The sequence below is a fragment of the Thamnophis elegans genome, chromosome 2 (assembly GCF_009769535.1).
Source record: "Thamnophis elegans isolate rThaEle1 chromosome 2, rThaEle1.pri, whole genome shotgun sequence".
NCBI lineage: Eukaryota > Metazoa > Chordata > Lepidosauria > Squamata > Colubridae > Thamnophis > Thamnophis elegans.
The window spans coordinates 100,607,421-100,632,730 of NC_045542.1; the positions used below are offsets into that span (position 1 = coordinate 100,607,421).

At 40.2% G+C, this 25,310-nt stretch overlaps 1 protein-coding gene and 1 long non-coding RNA gene across 2 annotated transcripts in view; one reads left to right on the forward strand and one right to left on the reverse strand.

The window, feature by feature from the left end:
• MST1R (macrophage stimulating 1 receptor) overlaps positions 1–20,351 on the reverse strand; it is a 62,084-nt gene extending 41,733 nt beyond the window's left edge. Inside the window, exons 1-2 of the mRNA XM_032209393.1 lie at positions 19,965–20,351; positions 17,005–18,318 (exon numbers count right to left, since the gene is read on the reverse strand). Coding sequence (XP_032065284.1) covers positions 17,005–18,210 — 1,206 coding nt within the window. The 5' untranslated portion in view covers positions 18,211–18,318; positions 19,965–20,351. The remainder of the gene's footprint in view (positions 1–17,004; positions 18,319–19,964) is intronic.
• LOC116503171 lies at positions 14,310–14,989 on the forward strand. The gene is made up of 2 exons (XR_004254664.1): positions 14,310–14,423; positions 14,893–14,989. It is a non-coding gene; the product is annotated as an uncharacterized LOC116503171 (long non-coding RNA).
• Positions 20,352–25,310: the final 4,959 nt, after the last annotated feature.

Consider the following 25,310-nt stretch of genomic DNA (forward strand, 5'->3'; position numbering starts at 1 on the left):
GGACATAACTTTTCACATGATCTGCAAAAAAAAGTCCCTAATTTGTCAGAGCTACTACTCTTTCATCCCTGTTTTTCCTCACAGTAGAATAAGAAAGGTTCCCTCCTGTTCATCTAATTTTATTTTCCTTTTTTTTAAAAAAAGCTGTGCTTTGGACAAAACCATAGGCAAGAAAAGCTTTTTGGCTTCTGCATCCAATATTACCGTGACCCGTCAAAACCGCAGAGGACAAAATCGCGCTCGACGAAAGCGCGCATTTGACGTCATCACAGCACGACGAAAAAAATTAAAAATTGAAATAAAATTAAAATTAAAGCAAGCCGATTCACATAAAGGTAAGGGTTAGGTTTAGGTTTAGGGTTAGGTTAAGGGTTAGGGTTAGGTTTAGAGCGTTAGGGTTACGTTTAGCGTTAGGTTAAGGGCTAGCGTTAGGTTTAGGGTTAGGTTAAGGGTTACGTTTAAGGTTAGATTTAGGGTTAGGTTAAGGGTTAGGTTTAGGGTTAGGTTTAGGGTTAGGTTTGGGGGGGTTAGGGTAAGGTTTTCGCTTTATTTTTACATTTTTCGATCACAGCGCGATGTTTTCGTCGCGCTGTGATGACATCAAATGCGCGCTTTTGTCGAGCGCGATTTTGTCCTCCGCGGTTTTGTGGTGGAACCAATATTACAACAGATTATATCAGTTTCATATAATGGAATCATTTCAGGACGAAGATCTTTCAATATTTACTCTAATAGCTCACCTCATTACAGCATGTAGATATAGCATTAGGTCACTCTGAGGCAGCCACGTTAAAAATGACTAAAAATTATGTGAATAATTTGATGTTTTGATAAGGTTGTCTTGTGAAAGTATTATACAGGTAGTCCTCGACTTTCCTACAGTTTATTTAGTGACTGTTCAAAGTTACAATGGCACTGAAAAAAATGAATTATGACCGTTTTTCACACTTACAACCGTTGCAGCATTCCCATGGTCATGTGATCAAAGTTCAGCTGCTTGGCAACTGACTCATATTTACGACGGTTGCAGTGTCCCGGGATCATGTGATCACCTTTTGTGACCTTCTTACAAAGTCAATGAGGAAGCCACATGCACATAACAACCGTGTTACTAACTTAACAACCGCAGTGATTCAGTTAACAACTGTGGCATGAAAAGTCGTAAAATGGGGCAAAATTCACTTAGCAAATGTTTCACTTAGCAACAAAAAAATTGGCCTCAACTGTGTTTGTAAGTCGAGGACAACCTGTAGAAGAAAGTTATTTGTAAAAAACTTGGCTTTCTGAATGCATTTCTTAGAGCAGTGATGGGGAACCTTTTCGGCACAGAGTGCCCAAAGTAGAATGTGTGTGCACATGTGCAAAGAGCCAGCTGCTCTTCTGGTTTCCGGTGTGTGCATGCATGCCGGCCAGTTGGTCTTTGGGTTTCCAGCGCTCCAGCACACTCGAAGGCAAGCTGGGCAGCGTGCATGTGCCCACTGGAAACCAGAAGAGCAGCTGACAACAGCACACGTGCCCACAGAATGTGCTTTCTGTGCCACCTCTGGCATGTGTGCCATAGCTTTGCCATCACGGTCGTAGAGTATCCTTTCCTAGAGACCATTTCACCTAAGTGCTCAAAAGGAGAAGGTGAAGTTACCTTTGGCCATGCAGCCTTTAGTTAGTAGCCCAGCTCTGTTGACTCAATGGCCTCACCTTTTCCTTTGGCCTCTGGAAAGGTATGTGCTCTGAATTGTTCTTTGATTTGTTTCACACCCACTTATAAGCCTTCTGGGTTTTTTTTTTCCTTCTGTTACCAATTCTAATGACTCAGAATTGATTGCCTGGGAGAGGCAACTCAAAGGAGGAGCCAGAAATCTCGCTCTTCCTCGATAATTTCTTCAAAATATAAGGGTCGGCAAACATCTGCTTGGCAATCTGGACTCTACAAAAGAAACAGGGACTCTGACCCTGGCAAAGAAAGGGCCCCTCAGCTTCCCTAATGGCTCTCTGTCCTCCAGAAGGAAAAAAGGAAATGTGGGCCTAAAGAAGAAACGAGACAGAGACAGAGACAGAGACAGAGAGAGAGAGAGAGAGAGAGAGAGAGAGAGAGAGAGAGAGAGAGAGAGAGAGAGAGACTTCCCTCTAAAGATCACCCTTACTGAAGGCCTTGGGGTTCTATTCCAGGGTTACTTCAGCACATGTCGCAACATGAGTTTTGCATCTCAGAATGGCAGCTGTAACCATGAAGGTGAAAGGAATAGGGTGGGTCAAAGAGGATATATCATGCTCTTATTCTTCCTGCAGAATAACTTATCTTGTAACCAGCTTTCCCGACTCTTCACATTCATGCAGCTAGACATCTTTTTTTTCTCCTCCCTTGTAAAATTTGCTGCTGCATTTCTTTACCCACAATCTGGCTTATGCCCTACTCTCCTTTTTTTAAATTAGACAGACATTTACATGATTCTTGTTATTTTGGAGCCTCATTCACACTTTGTGCTAAGCTGGATGATGTTTTCCTTGTACGGGCTTGATTTATTTGATTTATTTATTTGGCTTATATGCCGCCCTATTCCCAGAAGACTCAGGGCTTGGATGACATGTAGTGCATAGCTACATTTGATGAAGCTTTTTCATCAAACTACAATTGACACTGGCTTAGCACACTGAGAGTTCAGTCTCTACCGGTTTCCCTTTTGACCCTTCTACAATACATCACATTTTCTACTTTTAGGTTTCTGAGGTTTTCCTAGAAAGAAACTTATCAAGTTATCAGTTACTTGATAACGTTTGTTGCCCTTTACTGTATCTTTTGCCTATCCTACTGGATGCTTCTAAATCTTGGTTTCGGCTGTTATCAGTTGAAATAGGTTGTTTCTTAGTGTCTTGTCAAAATCTATTTCAATTATTAGGATCAGAGCTTTTGAATCACGATGCTGCAAACCTATAGGAGATCACTGCTGTTCTTCCTTCAAAAACTAAATCCAAACCTGTTTTGTTTTTGCATGTATTTGCAAATGTTTGCAGCTCTAACAGTATACATTTATATAGGCAAATCCTCTTCAGTTATGCAATTCCCTCAGGGGGGAGGACTGATCAAACTAGTAAAGATATATCACAAGAGTTTTGCTAATGGCTGCAGTGAAGTGTTGGGAATAATACATTTTTGATGTATTTATAAAAACAGATGCCAATTTTTTTTTGCGAATCATGGCATGGGATCCAGCTATTTACAGGACCGCCTCACCCTAAAAATATCTGCCTGTCCTACTAAATTGAATAGATTAGGCACGGTCCCAGATTCCTTCCAGGAAATCCTGCTATGTAATGAGACCTTGGAAGTGTATTTTTTCTGTGCCTTTTTTTTGATCCTACCTGGAAACCTTCCCCCAGCAATTCAATAGATACCCACCTTTTAAGCCTTTCAGAATTCAATTCAATTCAATTCAATTTTTTAGATTTATAGGCTGCCCAATCCCGGGGGACTCCGGGCGGCTTACAAAGAACAAGAAAACAAAAACAAAAACAAAATAAAAATAATTTAAAAATTCACCAACACGCATACGTTCTGATCGGGGCTGGACCCTACGTAATAAGGTCAACAGCCCCAGGCCTGCCGGAACAGCCAGGTTTTAATAGCTTTTCTGAAGGCCATGAGGGTGGGTGAGGTCCGGAACTCTGGGAGTAGCTGATTCCACAGGGTCGGAGCAGCCACAGAGAAGGCTCTCCTTCGAGGTCCCGCCAGCCGGCACTGTCCGGCTGACGGCGTCCTAAGGAGGCCCACTCTGTGGGATCTTTTTTTTTCTGTAAATATGTTTTATTTTCATTTTTTCATTTTCATTTCATACGGTCACATATATACTGTGCATAACCGGGGCCATATAACATTGAACAATAAACACAGCCATCCTTGTCAACAATACTCCCCAAAATACAAACCCAATATACCACTTCAACCCTCCATACACCCTTTCTTTCACCCCCCTTCAACTTTCCTTTCTCCCCTCCAACATTCCCCTCTACCCTACTTCCCCTCCCCCTCTATCACTCCTCTCTCCCAATACACTCCCTCCCTTCCATCTCACCCTCCCTCCAATCCTCTCTCCCACCCTCTCTACCCCTCTTTCTTCTTTCCTTCTGCTCCTCCCTTTGGTGTATTTCTACTATCTATCAATATATTCAGCTTCCTATTTTTACACTAGAATCAAAAACGCAACAGTATACAAGTGCAATCATATTAATCACTTTAAAATCCAGCACATACTATATTTCCCCCCTTCCCCCTCCCCCCTAGGACCCCACCTCCCTTCCCCCCCCCCGACTTCCCAGAGCCCGTACACAGTATAGCTTTTTATCAAACACAGTCTGAAATATATTAAAACCAAGGAAATTAAAAAAAAAGAAAAAAAGAAAAAAGTCAGTAAAGTCTCTACGTTGAACTCAGCTTCTTGCCGTTACTCAAACTTTAAGCAGTTTACATTATTCCTAATCTTAATTGTTTGATTACCTGCAGGATTTCCCCAGAGGTTATTTGTTGGCTCAACTTTTGCCTATACTCTTCTCTAACTAGGGGTATTGTCTCTTTATCTAAGTATCTGTCTATATCTAAACCCTTAATTTTGTCCCCTTTGTACAATTCTGTAAAAAAAAAAAAATTTCCCGGAATGCCTTTTAAATCTCCTCCTGTTAAAACACCTCCTTCCCTCTATAACACAATTTGGATACATTTCAAATTTTTCTTTTAATTTCCTCTTCCAATTCTTTTCGTTTTTGCCCTAGTTTATGTCTATGTATTTTGTTTATATTCATCAGTACTCCTCTCATATACGCTTTACTTGCATCCCCTACAAATCCCATGAAAGTACCCTTATTCTTATTCAGAACAAAGTATTCAGATAGCAATTTTTTACAATCATTAATATACTTTTCATATCTAAATAAACTCTCATTCGACCTCCAAGACCTTCTTGTCTGCACTACCCTTCCCAATTCCATCCAGACTGGGTTATGGTCCAAAAGGACCCTCGCCGCAATCTTTGTCTTCTTCACCCTAGAAAATAAATCATTAGTGATTTGTATAAAATCAATCCTTGAAAGGGATAGATGTCCATCAGAAAAAAAGGGTGAGGTCATATGCCTCTGCATTTCTTTCTCGCCAAACATTTCTCAATTCGAAGTCGTCCATCAAGTCTTTTTCCCTTCTAGAATTAGGTCTAATGCGATATATCTTCCAAAGGGATCTGCTTCAATTAGTTCAGCCTTAATGTCTTTTCTTAAGTATACAACTATACCATTTTTCTTTTCCGTAGCAGAGGTCACAAAATATTGACCAAGTTTGGGGTTGAACAAATATTTTTGATCAGTTGATTTGATATGAATTTCTTGCAGGCAAATTATATCGTTCTTGAACTGTTTGAGATAGTGAAATATTTTCTTTCTCTTCTGTAAAAAGTTCAGACCACAACTCCTTGGTCAATGGCCGGTGGTTATTGAAGTTGTTGCAATGTACCTTGTTTTCCCATTCGTCTGGTAGTCATACGGCTAGATCTTTGTTCCCTGACCCCTTGCCCTTCCGGAAGGAGGAAATGGTGCTTTTTGTCTGGTAGTTGTGTGATTTGCTGTTTATCTTGTCCTTCTCGTGGTCTTTCTCCAGATCCAGATGATTCAGGGTGTCCCACCTTCAGGATCTTGTGATAGAAATCTCGGGCTTCCCATACAGAGTTGAGACGATATTTTTGCTTATCAAATGTAATTATAATACCGAATGGCACATCCCATCTATACTGTATCTGACGGTTTCTGAGTTCTTCCACTAGAAAAGCATAATCTCTCCTGGCTCTTAGCATTTGGGGTGGTATTTCTTTCAAGACAATCAAGTCCTGTCCGCCAATTTGAAGCCTGGTATTATAAGACTCTTGTAGTATCATGTTTCTGAACTCTCTTGTAGCAAAGTATATAATTACATCTCGGGGAAGTTGCTTCTGTTTTGCCACCCAAGAGTTAGCGCGATAAATTTTTTCAATCTGCCAGTCAAAGTTGGACCCCGGTCTTTCCACCAGACGGTCAAAAGCCTCTGAAAAAATCTGCTTCAAGTTCTCCTGTTTATCCTCACGCAGCCCCCTGACTCTTAATGCAAGCTCCATCTGTGTGTACTGCATCATAACAATTTGTTTTTCAACGTTTTCAACTCTTTGTTGCACCACTTCAGTTTTGGAAGTCAAGATAGTGTTGGCTTCTTCAAGAACCTCTAGCTTATCTTCCATTCCAGAAACATATTCTGTCAGTACAGTTACAAGTCCCAACATATCATCATTTGTTTTGGCAATCTTAGTATCAAGCTTATCATATAAGTCTGCTTTAAGTTTCTTTATCTCCTCTCTGAATTCTCTGAAAGCTTTTGAATTCTGCTCTCTAAATTCTCTAAGAGTTTCAAAAAAAAGTTCTTTTGTTAGCAAATCTCCAGTAGGGGGCGTAGAGGGTGGAAGCTGCGACTTTGTGCCAAGTGTGTGAGATGTACTCCTAAGAAAAGGTCTCCCCGAATTTAATTTTGATGCCATTATATCTTTTCTTCAAACAATTATTCAACAATTATTCAAACTCTACTGGCCCGCTGTGTAGCTTACGAGGAAAAAAAAGTATTAAGTCCCCCCTTTATTTGTTCTTAGAGGTTTTTCAAAAGGTTTCAGAAAAGAGCATTGTAACAAAGCAGGTTTCTGCTTTAAATGTTTTATTCATTTTCATTTTCAATTTTGTACATTCACTTATATACTGGATATTGAAAAATATAATAGTAAGAAAAGAAAAACCCCAACCTAAACACAACTCATAAACCCGACCTATCGCTTTCATACACCCCTTCTTCTCCCCCTCCAACTTTCCTTTCTCCCTCCAACAATCACCCCTCCTACTTCCCTTTCCCCTCCTATCTTCCTTTCTCGCCTCCTTCCCCTCTCATCCTCCTTACATTCCCCTCTTCCTCCCTCCTTACTTCTCCCTCTTCCTTTCCTCTACTTCTCACTATGGTGTATTCTATTCCTTAATCTATTCAGTTACGCTAAAAAGAAAAAAGAAAGGAAAAAAGCAAAAAGAAAAAAAAAGAGAAAAATAAAAAGAAAATATAAAAATCAACAGTATACAAGTGTATTCTTCTTGTTCTATGTATTGAAACTATATCTTCACCCACCCACCCACCCCCAATGAACCCCCCTCCCTAACCCCCTCCGACTTCCCAGGTCCCACACCCGGCACAGTTCAGTACCCTTCACCTTCAAAATATCTTATTAACAATAATAATGAAAATAAAATAAAAAGAACACTCCGAAAAAGAAAAAAACAAAAAAAAAAAACAAAAAAGTAAGTAAATAAAAAAAACTTAAAAATCTTTTACATTATGCTCAGCCTCCCATCATTCTTAAAGTTTAAACAGTGTGAATCATTCCATTTATATTTTGTCATCGTCCCTTACTTCTTAAAAATCTTTTGCATTATGCTCAGCCTCCCATCATTCTTAAAATTTAATCAGTGTGAATCATTCCATTTTTATTTTGTCTTCGTCCCTTACTTCTTTGATATTTACCCCCATCTTCCTGTAAATTCTCCAAAAAAAACCTTTCTTAACCTTATATTCAAATATTAGTTTATACAAAAATCAATTTATCTTCAAATACAGAGCAATCTAGTCATACTTTCGCTACTCATCTTCCTACCCTTCATTTCACATCTCCATTCCACCCAAACCGAAATTACATATGATTAGGATCTCGCTCTTCACTTTAAAATCCTAAGCTTTTTATGTTATACTTCAAGCATGTAAATCCGTAAAATGTGTACCCAAAATCCATACCAGTTCATTCAATCCCAAGATCCCTTCATCAATATCCCATTCCACCTTCCTTTCTGCCACACTCTTCCCCCCTCCATTCCTCCCAAGCCACAATTCATGCGCAGTTTGGATTAAGATTCAAGTAAATCTTATAAAAGTCCCGTATAATGTCTGTCTGGAATAAGCAATAAGCGATTCCTCATCAATGCACAGCTTTACCATTTACCAAACAGAAATAATCAGTCCAAAAGCTTAGAAGGTATTTTAAGAACATCGCTGGGTCTATGTTCCTTACTCTTCTGCCCTTCGGAAAGAGAAGGCTACCCTCTCCCTTGTAACCACATGTCCCACTGCTTTGAAAATATGACTGAATCCTCAGTTTCCGCTCTTCTGTCTCTCCAATAGGGGGAGAACACCTCCCTCCTTCTTGTAACCAAGTAACTTGCTGCTTGTCTTTCCTTCACCTTGTCCTTCCGCGTTTCCGAATGAGTCAGGAAGCCCCGCCTTCAGAGTTTTATAATAAAAATCCCAGGCTTCCGAAACAGAATTGATGCGAAATCTTTGATTTTCAAATGTAACTGTGATTCCAACTGGGGCCTCCCACCTATACTTTATTTGACGATTTCTGAGTTCTTGGGTTAAAAAAGTGTAGCCTTTCCTTGCTTGCAGCATCCGGAGCGGAATTTCTTTAAAGACGAACAAATCATAGCCATCGATTCGAAGCCTGCTATTATGAAACTTTTGTGAGATCGCATCTCTGGATTCTTTTGTGAAAAAGTATATAATTATGTCTCTTGGAAGCTGTCGTTGCTCTGCTATATGCGAATTTTGGCGATAGATTTTTCGAATATTCCAATCAAAATTGAGTCCCGGACCTCCCACCGCTTGGCTGAAAGCTTCTACAAAAGTCTGTTTCAGGTTTTCTCCTTTCTTTTCAGGCAGTCCTCTGACTCTTATTGCAGACGCCTTTCTGTTATAATTTATCATTGTAAGTTGTGTTTGAGTGTCCATAATCTCTTGTTGTAAGGCTTGGATATTAGAAGTCAATTTAAAATTAGCCCCCTCCAAAGTTTCCAATTTAGTCTCCATTTCTTCAATATAATCTGTCAAAATAGACGTGGTTTCAAACATATCCGCATTTATTTGGGCAATTTTGGTCTGTATTTTATCGCATAAATCCAGCACAAATTCTTTGATCTCTTTCTTAAAGTCATTAATTATTTGAAAGAAAAGCTCCTGTGTCAAAGAATCTCCAGTAGGTGGCGTAGGAGACAAAGGCAACGATTTACTAACAAGTTCTTTAAGCACAATCGGGGAGGATTTTTTTGCCTGTTTAGACCTGGGAGACATTATAGATAAAATCTGAGAATAGACAGATAAACAGTGTCTTCAGCTGGTCAGTTCTCACTAAATTATTTGTAGATTTTGCTTGTTAATGAGTAGCAGTCTCCGGGGAAATAAAGCCAGTTAATTACGTCATCAATCACCAACACAGTAAAAACGCCATTTTGTATCCCAATTGCGCAGAGACGTTCAAAGAAAAAACAAGGCTGGTGTTTAGATAGTTATAAAAAAAAACCTCACAGGAGTAAGACCCGCTCGTATTATCTTAAAAACAATTTATCATTGTCCTGAGTGAGGGAGTCGGCTGTCTAGGGCTGCAAAAAGGCAGCTGCGAAGAACTGGCTGGAGATAAGAGCTCAGTTACGCTAGAACTCTTCTTCATTCACAGCCCAAAAAAAAGGAAAAAGGGCTGTGAACTACGAATAAATCCTAACACCTGAGCTTCTGCCTGTCCCTTTCTGCCAGAAAGGGATGATATCTATTGATCTTAATTAGATATACAGACCAGAACTCTAAGAGGGGCTTCGTTGAGCTCCTCGGCGACAGGCTCCTCCCACAGGAAGTCACAAAGCAGGTTTCAAAAGATTAGCATTGTAACGAAACAGTTCAGCATATTCATCTCTGTTTGGATTGTCTCTATATTAACAAGGAGTCCAAGCCATTATATCTTTTCTTCAAACAATTATTCAACAATTATTCAAACTCTACTGGCCCGCTGTGTAGCTTACGAGGAAAAAAAAGTATTAAGTCCCCCCTTTATTTGTTCTTAGAGGTTTTTCAAAAGGTTTCAGAAAAGAGCATTGTAACAAAGCAGGTTTCAAAAGATTAGCATTGTAACGAAACAGTTCAGCATATTCATCTCTGTTTGGAATGTCTCTATATTAACAAGGAGTCTTTTAAAACTTTTAAAAGTTGATAAGAAAAAAGAAAGTCTTGTAAGCTCTTCAGAGAAATGAAGCTAATTAAGAGACTGCAGGCTGGCTGTTCCTTTGATCTTTTTAATCTTGCTCTTTGCTGGATAGTTAGGAATGTGGGACAATCGCCATTTTGGGAGCTTATTTTTTAAGAACCCCCCCCCCCGTGCACGAAGGAAGCTCTTGTAAAAGAAGCTAGGATTTTTTTTAAAAAAAAAGGCAGATAAAGTTGTCAGGTACGGACTCTGCTTGTATTAATCTCAAATAAATATATCAAAAGTTGTCCTAAGTGGGGGGATCCTTACTTTGCGCCGTAATAAATACAGCCGTGGTTTCTGGCATGGAGATGTGATTCAACCTTTAGTTGGCCCCTCCTTCCATTCGCAGCAAAAAAAAAAGCTGCAAACTTCAAAGAAAAGCTCTTACCAGCTGGATCTCTCTTTCACTCTTCTTTGCCTGAAGAATGAGGTATCTACCAGGTATTTAGGCAGATAACGCCACCAGAAACCTGGGGGCAGCTGCCGCCATCAGCAAGGTCCCGCCCCGGATGTGGGATCTTATCAGCCGTTGGGAGGTATGTGGCAGTAGGCGGTCTCACAAATACGCTGGTCCTGAGCCATGTAGGGCTTTTAAGGTAATGACCAACACCTTGAATTGCGTTCAGAGACCAATTGGCAGCCAGTGCAGCTCGCAGAGGATAGGGGTAATATGGGTGTATCTCAGTACACCCAATATCGCTCACGCGACTGCATTCTGGACTAGCTGTAGTCTCCGAACGCTTTTCAAGGGTAGCCCCATGTAGAGCGCCATCAAGATCTGGCTTTTTACTGAGACACTGCAATAGGATAGAATAGAATGGGAAGATTAGAATGAGGTCAACTGGAGCTTTCTGCAGGACACTTTGAAAATATGAATAAGCATAGAATTTTTATTTTTATTTGATTGCTTTACTGTTTTATAGTTGTTTAACAGTTACCGGCTTTACTGTTGCTGTGAGCAACCCAGAGATAGGCAGACATATACATCTTTTGAATGAAACAAAATGGGTAATCCTTGCTCAAACAACAGCTATTATCTGTGAATACATAAATGGAGGATTCTCCCTCTATTTATTGAGGGTAGATAAGTAGATGCAGAAAGGCATTGATCTTAAATGCCAAGTCTCAACAGCTGTAATACGGCACCTGCTGCCAATACTGACCCAGACTCTAGTTCCTGGATGTTTTGACATCAGGCTGTCCTATCTCACCATGTCAGGCAGCTGCCAAATTAGTCAACTGGCCAGTGGAAGATTCATGAATGCATAACTTCCCATTGCTGCTGTTCTTGAAGGTTACAAGCGGAAATTGAGCAAAGTAATAAAAATGTGCCTGCCATCTCTTTACTAAGTGCTTTCTTCCTTCTTTTTGAAAATCAGGCTGTGAAGAGTTTCACAATATTCTGATTCAGGCAGTTTGATCTTACCCATGTTTTGTGACAAGTTGTTGAGCAAGAGCGTGGTCAGGAAAAGGATAGGGTAGGGGAAGAAACCCTGGTTATGTCCAAAGGAACTCTCACTGTAGGGCTGAATAGCACCTGTTAAGATTCACTAATATGGAGGAAACTATTCATTGAGATATTAAAGTATGTGTGATATAATGCAAATGCATAATGGATGAGGGGAAGAGTTTTTGGGTTAAACTCTACTCCCTATGAATTCAAGGACAAGTTTACATAGTTGTCTTGGCAACAGTACACAAGAAAGTACTTTGCCACTGCCTGATATGCTTTCATCAATTTCCTAGTTAAGCCTATAGCTCAAGGGCTGTAGAAGCATATAGAAAAGCGTAGTTATTCGAAGTGTACAATTGCTCATAAGTATTTTGACCATAAACAAACACTTTTGCTAAGGCACATATGAAAGCCCTGCACATTTTATTTAGCTCTGCCAAGGACACTAAGTCTGTCCTCTTTTGAATACAACATAGCTGGCCAATTAATCCCCCAGTCATTGTAGATTTTCTGTCCTTCCACTGTTTCCTACAGAAGACTAACTAACATCAGCATTCCAAGGTATCTATCAACAGAACAAAGATGTAAGTAAGATATAAATTCACAGTTACAGGAAAACAACAAAGAACCCTCGAGTTTATCAATCCAGTGTTCTCAAAAATAGTAAATCTGTTGATACTTGAAAGAGCAGAGCTTTTATGAAGAATATGTTATTAATGCATACCTCAACACAGGTATGTATGCAAAGATATTTTGCAAGAAAGAAAACAACACTATAGACAGTATGTTCAGGTTCAAAGCAGGTCTCTGACACCATCTTTAAGGAATTTTAAAAATACATTTTGTTTTTTATTCTAATGACATTATATCTTCAAGGAGAAATCTTTGTACTTGGGCATCTGCCTTAGACATTTAAAGGTAAAGAATATCCATAAAGAGATACTACAAGGGAAAGATGTACTGTATTACAAGAGGTTGAGTCTACTTTTCTGTTTTGAGTTCTTTACTCTGCCATTGACGCAGAGAGCTTCTCTGTTGAAGCCACCTGAGTTTTATTTATTGAACAAATTTTCTAGCCTTCATATTCACACATCAATTTAAATAAATTAAAGGGGGCAAGTCTTCATTCCAACTTATATTGTTATAATCTGCGGTGGAGGAAGCAAATAGACTCTGATCTGGTCCTTTGGGGCCTCTTGCCTCATTATGTAGTACTCTGGGATAAGGCAAAGCCTTGGGAGATGCAGGCAATCTCTTCTCTAATCACAAATTACCGGGATTGATTCCAAAAGACAATTCTCTAGGGAAGGACAAAGACTGCAAAATTTCCACAAAGGTGGATACATTTGGGGTCATAGCAATAAGTGATCAGAAACTGTTGAGACCTGACAAAGGTACACTGAATACACAAAAAAGCTATGACTAGGCTTTTTATTCAGTATATTTTGTATTTTAATATTTTTTTTCTTTTTTCAGTCTACAACTTTACATTCTTCTATAAAATATACCTAAGGAGCTCCCGGTGATTTAACCTACAAAAATATATATTACAATTGTAAATGCTTAATGATTTTCAAAGTAGGCGGCTGATAAGACAAGTGAGGCTGAGAGACAGAAAGTTTTCAAAGGCCATAAAATTAATGAGAAGGTATTGACCTTCGCAATGGAAGCAATGGAAGCAAATGGAGATAATACAAAAGCTCATTTGTGTTCTTGTGAAAAATGGCACAGATTATCGCAAGAACCTGGAAACAGATTACTGTAGCTTCTTTGAGTTCCTTTGTACATCAGCAAAAGAATGCACAGGTAATAAATCCAAGGTAAACAGTAACTTATTTTGTTGGAATTAAAATTACAATGCAAAACACGAAGCCTATATAAGCAAACTTTGTTTGCATTTTATCCTGAAAGCATAGTTTCAACTATGCCAATTCTTTTTTTTTTCAACTTTTAGAAATATGAATTTAGGCTGATATAATAGACTACAGTTAAGCAATCCTAAATTTAAAAATCCCAGAATCTATTTATTTCCAATCTTTATATTTTGGTCTGTGACCGTAAATAAAGAGTGTGTGTGTGTGTATGTGTGTGTATGTGTGTGTATGTGTATGTGTATGTGTAAGTGTATGTTGTGTGTGTGTGTGTGTGTGTGTGTGTGTGTGTGTGTGTATATATATATATGTATATAACCAATCTTTATATAGTGCCAAATTAAACTATAACTTAAATCCCAAATTCAGAAAATTAAACATAACATTACCAATTCAAATAGAATTTAAATGGCAACCAAAAAATGAAAAATAGTGAATGGTAGAAAAGCTAGGTCTCAATAAATATCCTCCTCTATGTGGATCTCATGAGACAATTGTGTTTTGTTTGGGTAAATTTCAGGTTGTAGAAGGAGTTTTTTTCCCTTCCCTCCTCCAAGTGGATCACAGAAACTAAATCACGCTATTTCTACAGTGATTTAAATTTAGGGTTTTTCCATGTATCTCCATTCAGAAGCTAGTGATGTTATCCATTTAATTGCTGCTGATCTTGAAACACAGAAAACAGTCTCCAACCCATCAGCCTTCCCCCCCCCCCAGTTGACCAATAGGAAAGAGCAAACAAAAAGCTATCAGTCGCACCCTTGAACTTTGCAGAACCTGCCAAAACAACATTGTTCTTGCCAAAACTCCATAATACATGAAATTAAACAAAATAAAATGTTAGCAACTTCTCCCTGGCAGGTTTTCAACGTGTGCCTGCTCGTTTGGTAGCAGGAAAAGCTACTACTAGCTAGGTATCATGCCATCACTGAGTTCATAGTCCTCTTAGTGATGTGTTGAAAAATGAGAACTACAGGAGACTGTGCAGTTGAGGAACAGGTAAATCATTCTTATTTAAAGAAATACTATCCTAGGAGGCCTATTACTGGCACACTTTTTCCTCAGTGTTTTAATTTATTTTCTGTCACCATTCCATTTGAGAATACAAGACGTAAGAGATTATAAGGCAGACACTCTTAGAAAAGAGTGATGAGCATATACGAGCATAAGAGGAATAGGTTTTACTGTACAAACTCCAAGAAAAAATGGAACACATTTAAAGCACATTTTTAAAAGCCAAAGTTAGTTGTGTTTGTTTAGATAGTATAATTGGAATGCTAATTTCTTCTTTATTTATCCCTATTACTTTAGCAGAGTTTTATCCAAAAAGGCAATAAATAAATAAAAGTTTAAATTGTATAGAAATGTTGAAAATATTTATCAAAACCCTTTAAAAAAATATTTATTTTCCCTGCTCTGAGCAGATTCAGTTTACATGTTCTTGATAGCTACTTTCTTCACTCAACAGAAGGCTCAAATCTGGGCAGAAAGAGAATCACATCCTGGACAGATTTCCCCTCTGGCTCTTTACACAACTGTCTCATTTTACTTGGACTTTTGGAAATGGGAAAACAGAACAGCCAAGATCCCTGAATTCTTGGGTCAATCACTATTCCCATAGTACCCAACAACAGATTGTTTTTGTGGAAAAGGAGAAGATGCCAGAAACGGAACGTGAATCAGCTTTCACCTTTGGGCTGTCACTTCTTTCATATTTGCTCTTAAGCCTATTTCTGCTGCCAAAGTAAATTGCATCATACGTTGAATACCAGGGGGAAAGTAGCAAATGTGCCTTTTAAAATTTCTGTTCTCCCCATCTCTCTGTTAAATCAAAGAACCCAAAGTAGAAGTAGAAGAAGTATAGCCAACATTATATAGCAAAAGTCTGGAAGGAAAGATTGCATAAGAGCCATCAATTTTCTCACTACCTACTGAGTAGGTAGTGAGGAATACTGGGGTAGGAATAGGTGTGGACTTGGATTCCAACTGCCCACTGAATTAATAATTTTGTCTCCATATCTATTAGCATTTACACAGAAGGGATTACATTATTGCCAGACATGCATTTATTACCAACTAACATCAATGTTACTGATCTTTTTCTGAAAGAAACATGAGTCTACATTTTACCAAGGTGTCAGGAAAAAGCAGCAGATGAGACAGATATACTGGATGCACAGAACACGGAAAGAATTCAATTAATGGAAAAGAAATTCAAAGACTTGTAAGAAGATCATCTATTATCTAAATGATTTATATAATCACCCATCTAACAATGTATCTTCTTTATAATAGGAGCCTGAAAATAAAGTAACTCCGCAAGCTATAAAATTACAGTATTATCCCCTTTCTATAAAAATTTAACATGTTCTTTCATATTTTATTATTGTGTCAGTATCAACCCATCCTTCATTCATTTATGCACATGTTTGAATGTCTCTCCTTTTCTGATGAAAGATGAGCAGAAATTGCATTTATGAAAGTATAAATCTCCTTTTGGTCTAGAAGTAACATTATCATATGTTCATGTAAGGGCTCCCAATGTATCTTAACACTTTCCAGTAATCATTAATCTCTCAGCAAAATTATAACTATCTGTAAGACATTTAAAACAAAGGACAATAAAACAAATTTATCTTGGCATATGCTTCCTTGAATAGAGGCTATGAAATTACTGCATTAATATAGAGCCCTTGGAATACTTTGTGGCAAAATAACAAAAGAGGGAAGTTTGGGCTGTTTTTTTAAACTGAAAATTAAATACTTTGATTTAGGAGCAGCTATTTAGGAAAGGTTTGCTACAATGGCACTCATAGCCTTAGCATACAAGGGTACACTCAAAAAAATGAGAAGTATACTTTATTGAGGATGCTGCTATGAATAGCAACTCAAGATCAAGTTCTCTCCCACTCTTATAATTATAGGACTATTCCCTTTTATTGTGATATTGTCAAAGTTACACAAATAGACTAACAATTTCAGAATTTCCAGCGAATGATATCTGGAAAGCACCAAGTTGGGGGGAACAGATCTTCATATGGGAATTATACTTTTGGCAATATGGTAACTAACATTGAACTATAGGCAATGTGTAGTGTCAATGTTATGACTTGCAAATGTTGCAATTGTTATCCAAATAAAGAGGGATCAACAAAAAGGTTACTTCGGACTGTACATATGGTCAAATTATATCATTTCAGAAGTGTGTTGTGACAGACCAAGTTCAGATTTGTAAGAGTTCAGAACTAAAATCACCTGTACTACTAAAGCTCAGTAAATCCCTCTGCTGCCTCTCTGATTCTTGTACTGAAGTTTTGGTACCAACAGCACAATTTTTATTAATAAAAATATGGCATATTTGTTCGTTTTCTTTAAATTGCAATAACACTATTAAAATAGCTATCTCGACTACCCCTAAGAAATCGGTAAAGTCGCATGCAACCATATAAATGAATGAATGAATGAATGAATCAAAGAAAGAAAGAAAGAAAGAAAGAAGAAAGAAAGAAAGAAAGAAAGAAAGAAAGAAAGAAAGAAAGAAAGAAAGAAAGAAAGAAGAAAACTCTTGATGAGGACTCACATTATGTGGGCAGTACTCCATGTCTTGATAAAACGTTAGTCCTCGAAGCATCTTGTCATGAACGTCCAGACTGCAGCACTTTGTCATCCCTGTTTCAATAGCTTTGTTGATCATATACAGAGGAAAAGCACAAACACCTGAGTACTTCTTGGGCACCATGCTGTCCGGCTGGCTTTCAGCAAACACACCAAAGAGAACCAGTTCTTTTTCAGTGGTACCAATTGCTTGAGCCAACTTGGCACCAGGATTGGTAGCATGAGCTGCCTGCAAGACATTAAAAACTACATCTTTAGGCATGATGCTAAGGCTCCTCTTCCGCTTAGATTGAATGCGGCACTCCAAGTTCAGCTCTCGGTACTTGTGAACCTCAATGTCTTCAGTGCTGAGTCGCACTATCCTAGTGTGGTATGAATTGGAAGTAGGATCTTCCTTTTGGACTGTCAAAAAATAGACAAACTGCCGGTATTGAAAGGAATACACATAGTGAACATGGTATGTGTCTTGATACTCTGGCAGCACAGTTAAGGAGTGGAAACCATCAGCAAACCCATCCAAAGTACTCTTTGGTCTCCGTATTGACACCGATTTGGGGCTGTATGTGTCTGCTATGGTTGCGTTGATGGTAGATGCAATATAAAAGTATGAAGCAGATGCCATGTCAACAATGACAACTCTTGTGCCTAAGGGACTGGCCACACAGTCTGAACACTTAGAAGGGCTGTTCTGCTCAGGCGAATACAAGCAGGAGGTTTCCGCAAGCAAAACAACGTCGCCCTGCATCTGAATCGTATGCTGGAAACAGATGCCATGTTGCGAACTTCCACAACTGTAAAGCCAAGGTTCAACAGGATCCATCACCAAAACTTTGTTGTCTGTGTTTTGAAAATCCACTGGCCCTTTCACTCGACAGAGAGCACAGATCTTGCACTCGGTACTCCCCCAGGGCCCAGTTACTAGGGTCGACAGAATTTTCAGTTCTGAGTTCAATGTGTAAATCTTATTCTGAACTGCAACAAAAATAACATTGCCCGGAGGGTAGGTAACCATATTCTGGATCGCAGACGTAGCTCTGAACGTAGGGAAGTCATATTTTACTGTATAATCTCGGGTCAAGTTATAGGCGATAGGTTGGCATTGCCAAGTCTTCCCAGTGATCCTTAAGGGCAACAGTCCAAGAATGAAGCAAACAAGAAATGATATGCCCATACTAAGGAGGTAGGAGTAAAGCAGAATCCTGTGATCAGAAGCTACCTCAGTTCTTCAGTTCTATGTGGCTCAGCAATCCATCCAGAGTACTCTATCATTGCATTACAGCTGAAAAGAAGGAGAGAGAACATGGATGAGTAATGCTACCAGGAGGAAAAGATGACATTTATCTTTCCTTTTAACAGAATAACAAAATAACAGAGTAGGAAGGGACCTTGTAGGCCAACTAGTCCAACCCCCTCACCCAAGCAGGAGACCCTACACCATTTCTGACAGAGGACAGTCCAGTCTCTTCTTGAAAGCTTCCAGTGATGAAACTCCCACAACCTCCGAAGAGAAGCTGTTCCATTGGTTGATCGTTCTGTCAGAAAATGCCTCCTTATTTCTAGGTTGAATCTCTCCTTGATCAGTTTCCATCCATTATTTCTCCTCTGGCCTTCAGGTGCTTTGGAAAGCAGTTTTACTCCCTTCCCCTCTGTGACAGCTCCTCAAGTATTGGAACACTGCTACCGTGTCTCCCCTGGTCCTTCTCTTTGCTAGACTAGCCATGCCCAGTTCCTGTAACCATTCCTCATACATTTTAACTTCCAGTCCCCTTTTTGCTGAGCCTTTCAAACAATTTCCCCCCCAGTTATCATTACATGGCTGAAGGTTCAAACCACAAAGCAACCCATCACTAAAGCTTTTTTATGGAGAATTTTTTGATCTTACATCTAAAGGCTCGCCACTCTTGTGCAAGGATTATGTGCTGTAGATGTAGGTTATCAGTAAGCAGTCATGCAGGGAGAAGCGCTGCTGATGTTGGGAAAGGAACTGCACTCTAGCTAAGTTTGCATTTTGTACCATCTCTTATTTTTAGGTTGGTTCCAATCCCCTCTAGGCAATCTATGCTGACAATCCGGGATACAAAAAATAATCTTGTCTGCACAACCTGTCTGGAGATAGTTTGAGAGAGACATGTATATCAAAGCAGAAAAGAAAAGGGTCTTGTATTCATTTGACAAAGGAGAAAAAATAAAACTGGTTTAAGTAAGGGACTATCAATTCATTGCTCAGAGTAAGAATCTGTTTTACAGGCAGAGCTGGGTTAAGAGGCATACTGTAGTTCTGTTTTATAGATTACTGTATGGGTATCCCAAGCTTCTTGTTTTTCAAATAACAAGCTAATTGGTTGAGCAGAATGAAAACTTGGCTAATGTTCTTATTCGGAAAATAAATATACAGTTGCAAGCCATTGGAAGTTTGGGGGTTATTGTTATACCGGGCCCTTTTTCGAGAGTTTTGATTATACAAATAGAAACTGAATTCATTACCCGAGTAATTTTTTTTACACCTTTTGTGAACACTAAAATCAGCAGCCATCAGTGTGGCCGCTGAACATGCCTCTGATATTTTCTCTCTGAGAAGTTACCTTCCTCAACTTCCCCAGGTATGGGTATTTTTGTGAACTTTTCTGTGCGGGCCTCTGGTCTAGGGATAGAAAGGAAAGGGGAGGGGGTGGTCAAGTGCGGTACTCCCCCCTTTCTTTCTCTTCATCAAAGAAAATCGGTAAATCGAAGAAAGCGATAGGCTTTTAATTGGAAAGGCACTTGAAAAGAAGTTTTACAGCTTTTAAAGATCAGTGTTCTAAAAGAGAAAATCAGCCGCGTCTCGAAGAGGCAAGTGGAGAGTTAACACGCGTTGGCCTCTATAGACAGCCTCGATCCCCGACAGTCCCCCCCTCCCCTCCAGCACTCCCTCGCCCGAGGACTCACCTGTCCTCAGCCGTCGGCGGGAATCGGTGGAGTTCAGCGCTCGGCAGATACCTGTCCGGGAGGCTCCTAGGAAAGAAGGCAGAATCGGGACGGAATCGGGCGGAGATCTAATCCGCTGGGCGGGGCCAAGGCAATTTCCTCTCCTCTTCCTCCTCCCGTCCAAAAATGCCCAGGCTGTCCCCGTTGCACCGCGTCTCTTCTGCTGGAGGCAACCTGGGACGACCTGTTTTAAATGTCTGGCTTTTGCTTAGCTGGCCATTGCTTTCCTCCAATGGTAACTCAGAGCCGCGAGGACTGCGAGCGGGATCTCTTTCTCAATACACTCCGGAGCAACTCGAGGTCCCGCCGTCTTTCGCCCGGAGTAGGAGTCTGACGTCAGCAGAAGAACGTGCTTTAAAGTATTAAGGAGCTGGGATTGCTTCAGACTCTGGGCCCACGCCCACGCCCCCTCTTCCCTCTATGCCCAGCTATACAGAATCTCTCACAGAAACTTCTCTGGAGATTTATAGCAAGGCTCTAATTTCTACCGACTTCCTGGAATAGAGAGTTGGTGGAAACAAGCGATTTAATCTAGCCTTTCTCCCTGTTTCTAGAATCTAGCCCCAAATCTAGCATTCCAAATGTTTTCCTAGGCGGAGGGAGTAAGGTCATTCCCCCCCCCCCTCGCTGTTCAGATGAGCATGAGAACACCCAGGTAACTGAGATGCCGCACTTAGCTTTATCTATTTCCCGCCCAGCATTTTCACCAATCCTTCAAATTCTAGCAAATAATCAGGTTTTCCTGCTTCATTGGTGACAGAACCGAACTGTGGATATTTTATTCCATTTCACATGCTGTTTTGGAAGGGCCCTACATTTTCATTGGTCTTCACAGTGTCCTCCAAATTTGTCTCCTCCTCCCCTTGTGCTGTACATTTTTTGTTAGCAAGTTGGGTCAGCAAGGGTATTATTACCCCATCGAAAGAGTATGGTGCTGCAGCTAAATGACCTGAGTGGAAAAAGATGACAGGGCAGGATTTCTCACTGTCTGTGTTGAACAGCTAATATTCTTCTTCCTTTGTGGTTAAGATGAGCAGTAAAAGAGAAGCTGAAACAATTCTGCTGCTCATCTGGGATAACAGAAGTCCATTAAGATTAGTAAATAAGAACCGACCAGCCTTCATGAAGCTCAAAATGACCAGGAAGTGAAGTGAAAATGATTTGAATCTCATGATAAAGCTGACTGAATGATTTGCAGATTGACAGTGATTTTTAATTGCACCTTATTTGAAGGAAGCATCAGCAGGAGTGCAATAAAGCTGCTGTAAATGAAGAAAACAGAGGGGTTTTTTTCCCCCTGGGAAAAGTATGAGCTACGTTTTGAAATTCCTAGCCAATGCACCCTTGGAGATTCCCTTGTCTCAATTTCCAGTCAAGACTGTAGTTGAATGCTTACTATAAGTATTTTTATGTGTGTTTATCTTTGAGTCTGGAGACCGCCTGCACAGATCCCTGAAGTTTTCTTGGCGAGGTTTTTCAGAAGTGGTTTGCCATTGCCAGTTTCTTAAGACTGAGAGAAAGTGACTGGCTTAAGGTCAGCCAACTGGCTTGGTGCCTAAGGAAGGGCCTCGAACTCACATTCTCCCAGTTTCTGGCCTGGTGCCTTAATCACTACACCAGACTGCCTCTTTTCCTGGAATCTGCTATTTATTACACACTTACAGAAGTGCTTCCTGCTTTGGATACCATTCATTTCTATAGTGGAACTCAAGATTAAGCCTGATAGCCTGAAAATTGCCAACACCTTGTTTTGGGCCCAAAACTGCCTTTCTTTTTGTTATAGCAATAGCACTTATATACCGCTTCACAGTACTTTTACATTCCTCTCTAAGTGGCTTACAGAGTCAGCATATTGCCCCCAACAATCTGGGTCCTCATTTTACCCACTTCAGAAGGATGGAAGGCTTGAGCCTGGTGACATTCGATCTTCCAAACTGCAGCTAGCAGTCAGCTGAAGTAACCTGCAATACTGCTGTGCCACCTCGGCTCTTATGCTATATTGAGAAAAAAACAAGGGGAGAATCCTAGGGTAGGGAGCGAGGTCTCTTAATCCAGCCTCTTGCCCAGGATAGGAATCCTCATACCTTCCCAGATTAATATCTATCCAGACTCTTCCTAAAGCCTCTGTGGATGGAGCATCCACAGCTTCAGGCTATTTAATGGCTTTCACTGTCAGGAAATTCCTCCTTGGTTCAAGTTTGGTTCTCTTTCTGTTCAGTTACTATTCATTGTTTTTCCTATAGAGTAAGTTTGTCTGTGGCAGCCCTTTAAACATTTGCTATCTTTCCATGTCTCCTTTTAGCCTTCTCTTCCTTAAAAACACACTTTCTTTAACTATTCTTAGTAGGATGTAGCCTCCAACTCCAAGAAGGAGATAAGCAGTCTTTTTTTTACTCTTCCTTTTCCACCCCGGCACAGCCTAGTACAGAACTGTGTCAACAGCCGAAGTATAAACTTGAGAATCTGGCTCCATATGGCAAGGGCTTGATGTGGGACAACTCTACTAAGCTGCTAGGCAAATACTGTCAGATTTGGAAAGGAAATAATTTGTCATGACGGATTTGCCAACAACTGAATTAGTGTGATTGTTTTACAAAAGGGCAAGTAAACAACATGGTGAATTTGAAGGGAATTATTCTGTTTGCAATGTTCATGGCTTTTTCTTCCTGTCTTCTTTATTTGCATTATTATTAATGCTGATACGTTTGTGTCTGTATAGAAGTAGTTTGTACTTTGTGTCCTGGTATTTAATTTGATACAGTAAGTAATGTTTGATAGGGAAATGTGCCTAAAAGGATATGAACTATAAAGGTAATCACTGCTTCCTCGGCACAAATACTTACATGTTCTCTTTCAATATGGAACTGATTAGGCAATAATAGTAAGTTGGGAGAATTGGCCTCCCAGCAGATAGCATATATGTGCACACACATACGCGCACACATACAGGCAAAACCGACCAACCAAACGGGAAACTTTTTCTTGAAGTTCTTTCACACTTCTCTGAGGAGCCTCAGTGTGCATTTTTCAACTGTGGTTTCACCCTAACCAGAATGTTACGGCATTAAAAAAAATGTTTTGTTACAGAAAGCAAAAATGGAAATCTAATATTCTCCAGATGCTGTCGAATTAAACTTTCCTGCAGTGGCCAGCAACATTCAAAGTACTTTATCCTACCCCCTGACATAACCTGGCATGGACTAAAGTCCACTTGACCTGGAGTGTTGTCCATTTGATATACACACACACACGCACACACACACACACACACACAGTAGTCGTAGGCTGTGTAGTTTGTGCTCTAGATGTTCTATGAATATGTCATTGACTTCATTTTTTGATTGGCAGACTATAGATGGTGGTTTAGTAGAATGTTGAACACAACAAATCATAGTTTATTCAGCAAAGGATAGTGGAGCAAACCATGCCTGAGTTTATTGGGAATATAGCCAAATGCACTGATCTTCTTAATAATAGCCCTTTACAAAATTATTATTGAAGAGTAAATCCACAGAGCACATCTGCCTGGCACAAGTACAGCTGCTAACCATTTCCAGAGGACACATATTCATGCCACTTTTTCTGTCTACATGGAGAGAAGTAAGCAGTGGGGTACCACAAGGTTCCGTCTTAGGCCCAGTTAGTACTCTTCAATATCTTCATAAATGATTTAGGTGAGGGCATAGAAGGGGAATTTACCAAATTTGTGGATAATACTAAGCTGGCAGGAATAGACAATACCCTAGATGATAGGCTCAAGATCCAGATAGATCTTTATAGATTTGAACACTGGGCCCTATCTAACAATGAATGAAATGAAATTCAATGTAGAGAAAAATAAGTCTTTTCTTAGGCAAGAAAAAACAAAAGTACACATATAAACTAGGTGAAACCAGGTTTAATACCAATAACTGTGAGAATCTTAGTGGACAACCAATTAAATATAAATCAACAGTGTGTGGCAGCAGCCAAATTGCATTAACGGGGGCATACAATCAAGATCAAGTGAGATACTAATACCACTCTATAAAGCATTAGTAAGACCCCACCTAGAATACTGCATCCAGTTTTGGTCACAACACTATGAAAAAGATGTTGAGACACTAGAAAAAGTGCAGAGAAGAGCAACAAAGATGATTAGGGGACTGAAGGCTAAAATGTATGAAGAACGGTTGCAAGTACTCGGCATGGCTGATCTAGTGAAGAGAAGGGCTAGGGGACACATGATAGCAGTGTTCCAGTATTTGAGGGGCTGCCACAGGGAGGGAGGGTCAAGCTATTTTCCAAAGCACCTGAAGGCCAGACAAGTAATAATGGATGGAAACTGAACAAGGAGAGATCAACCTGGAAATAAGGAGAAATTTTCTAATACATTTTCTAACACAGAGCAATCAACCAATGGAACAGCTTGCCTTCAGACGTTGTAGGAGCTTCATCACTGGAAGCTTTCAAGAAGAGACAGGACTGGAATTTGTCAGAAATTGTGATGACCCGAGGAAAGGCATGGAGGCAACACAGTCAGCTGGTAGTTCAAACTCCCCTTTGTTGCTCCAACTTTCCCCCCAACACTCCCATGTTTATGAAAAATCCCGTAGCAAAGCACTCATACACCTCCAGCAGCATCTGGCTGCAAGTAGTCCAGCAAAATGCATAAAACGACTTCAAGGCAAGAAGTCAAGTGGGGCAAAGGAACCAGGCAATGAGTTCAACGAAGGAAAGGAACCAGGAAATAATAAGGGAAGAAACCCAGCAAACTCCAGACATCGGCAACAGTGCACAAAACTCCATGAATTCAGTGCTTATTCCCAACAAGCACCCTACCCCACAGCATCTCCTTAAGTCTCAGTCCCTAGATGTGCCTTGTGAAGAAGGGTGGGGCGCTCTCCGCCTGAGTTGTCGGGTCAGCCTGCACTGTTCCCGCCTCCTCTTCACTCTCCATGCTTGGGGATCAGGAGGTGGCGGTCCTTGCTCATCGCCTGAGTTGCATCACTCCTCATCTCCACTGCCTGCCCTCTCTTCCACCCCTGTCTCTATCAGCCTGCCTTTGTTTTTCCCTGCTGGCAAGCTGTCCCAAGCCCAAGGGACCCAGGAATGCCTTGTCTGCTCCTCCCCACATCTTCCGAAGCCAATGAGGCCACCCCCTTGATCTCTGTTGGCCCCAGCTCTGGCTCGTCCTCCGAGGACTCAGGCTCCAACGGGGACAGAAATGGTGTAGGGTTTTCTGCTTGGCCGGGAGGCTGGACTAGATGACCTACAACAGGGGTGTCAAACTCAAAGCCCACAGGCCAGATCCGGCCCATGGGGTGC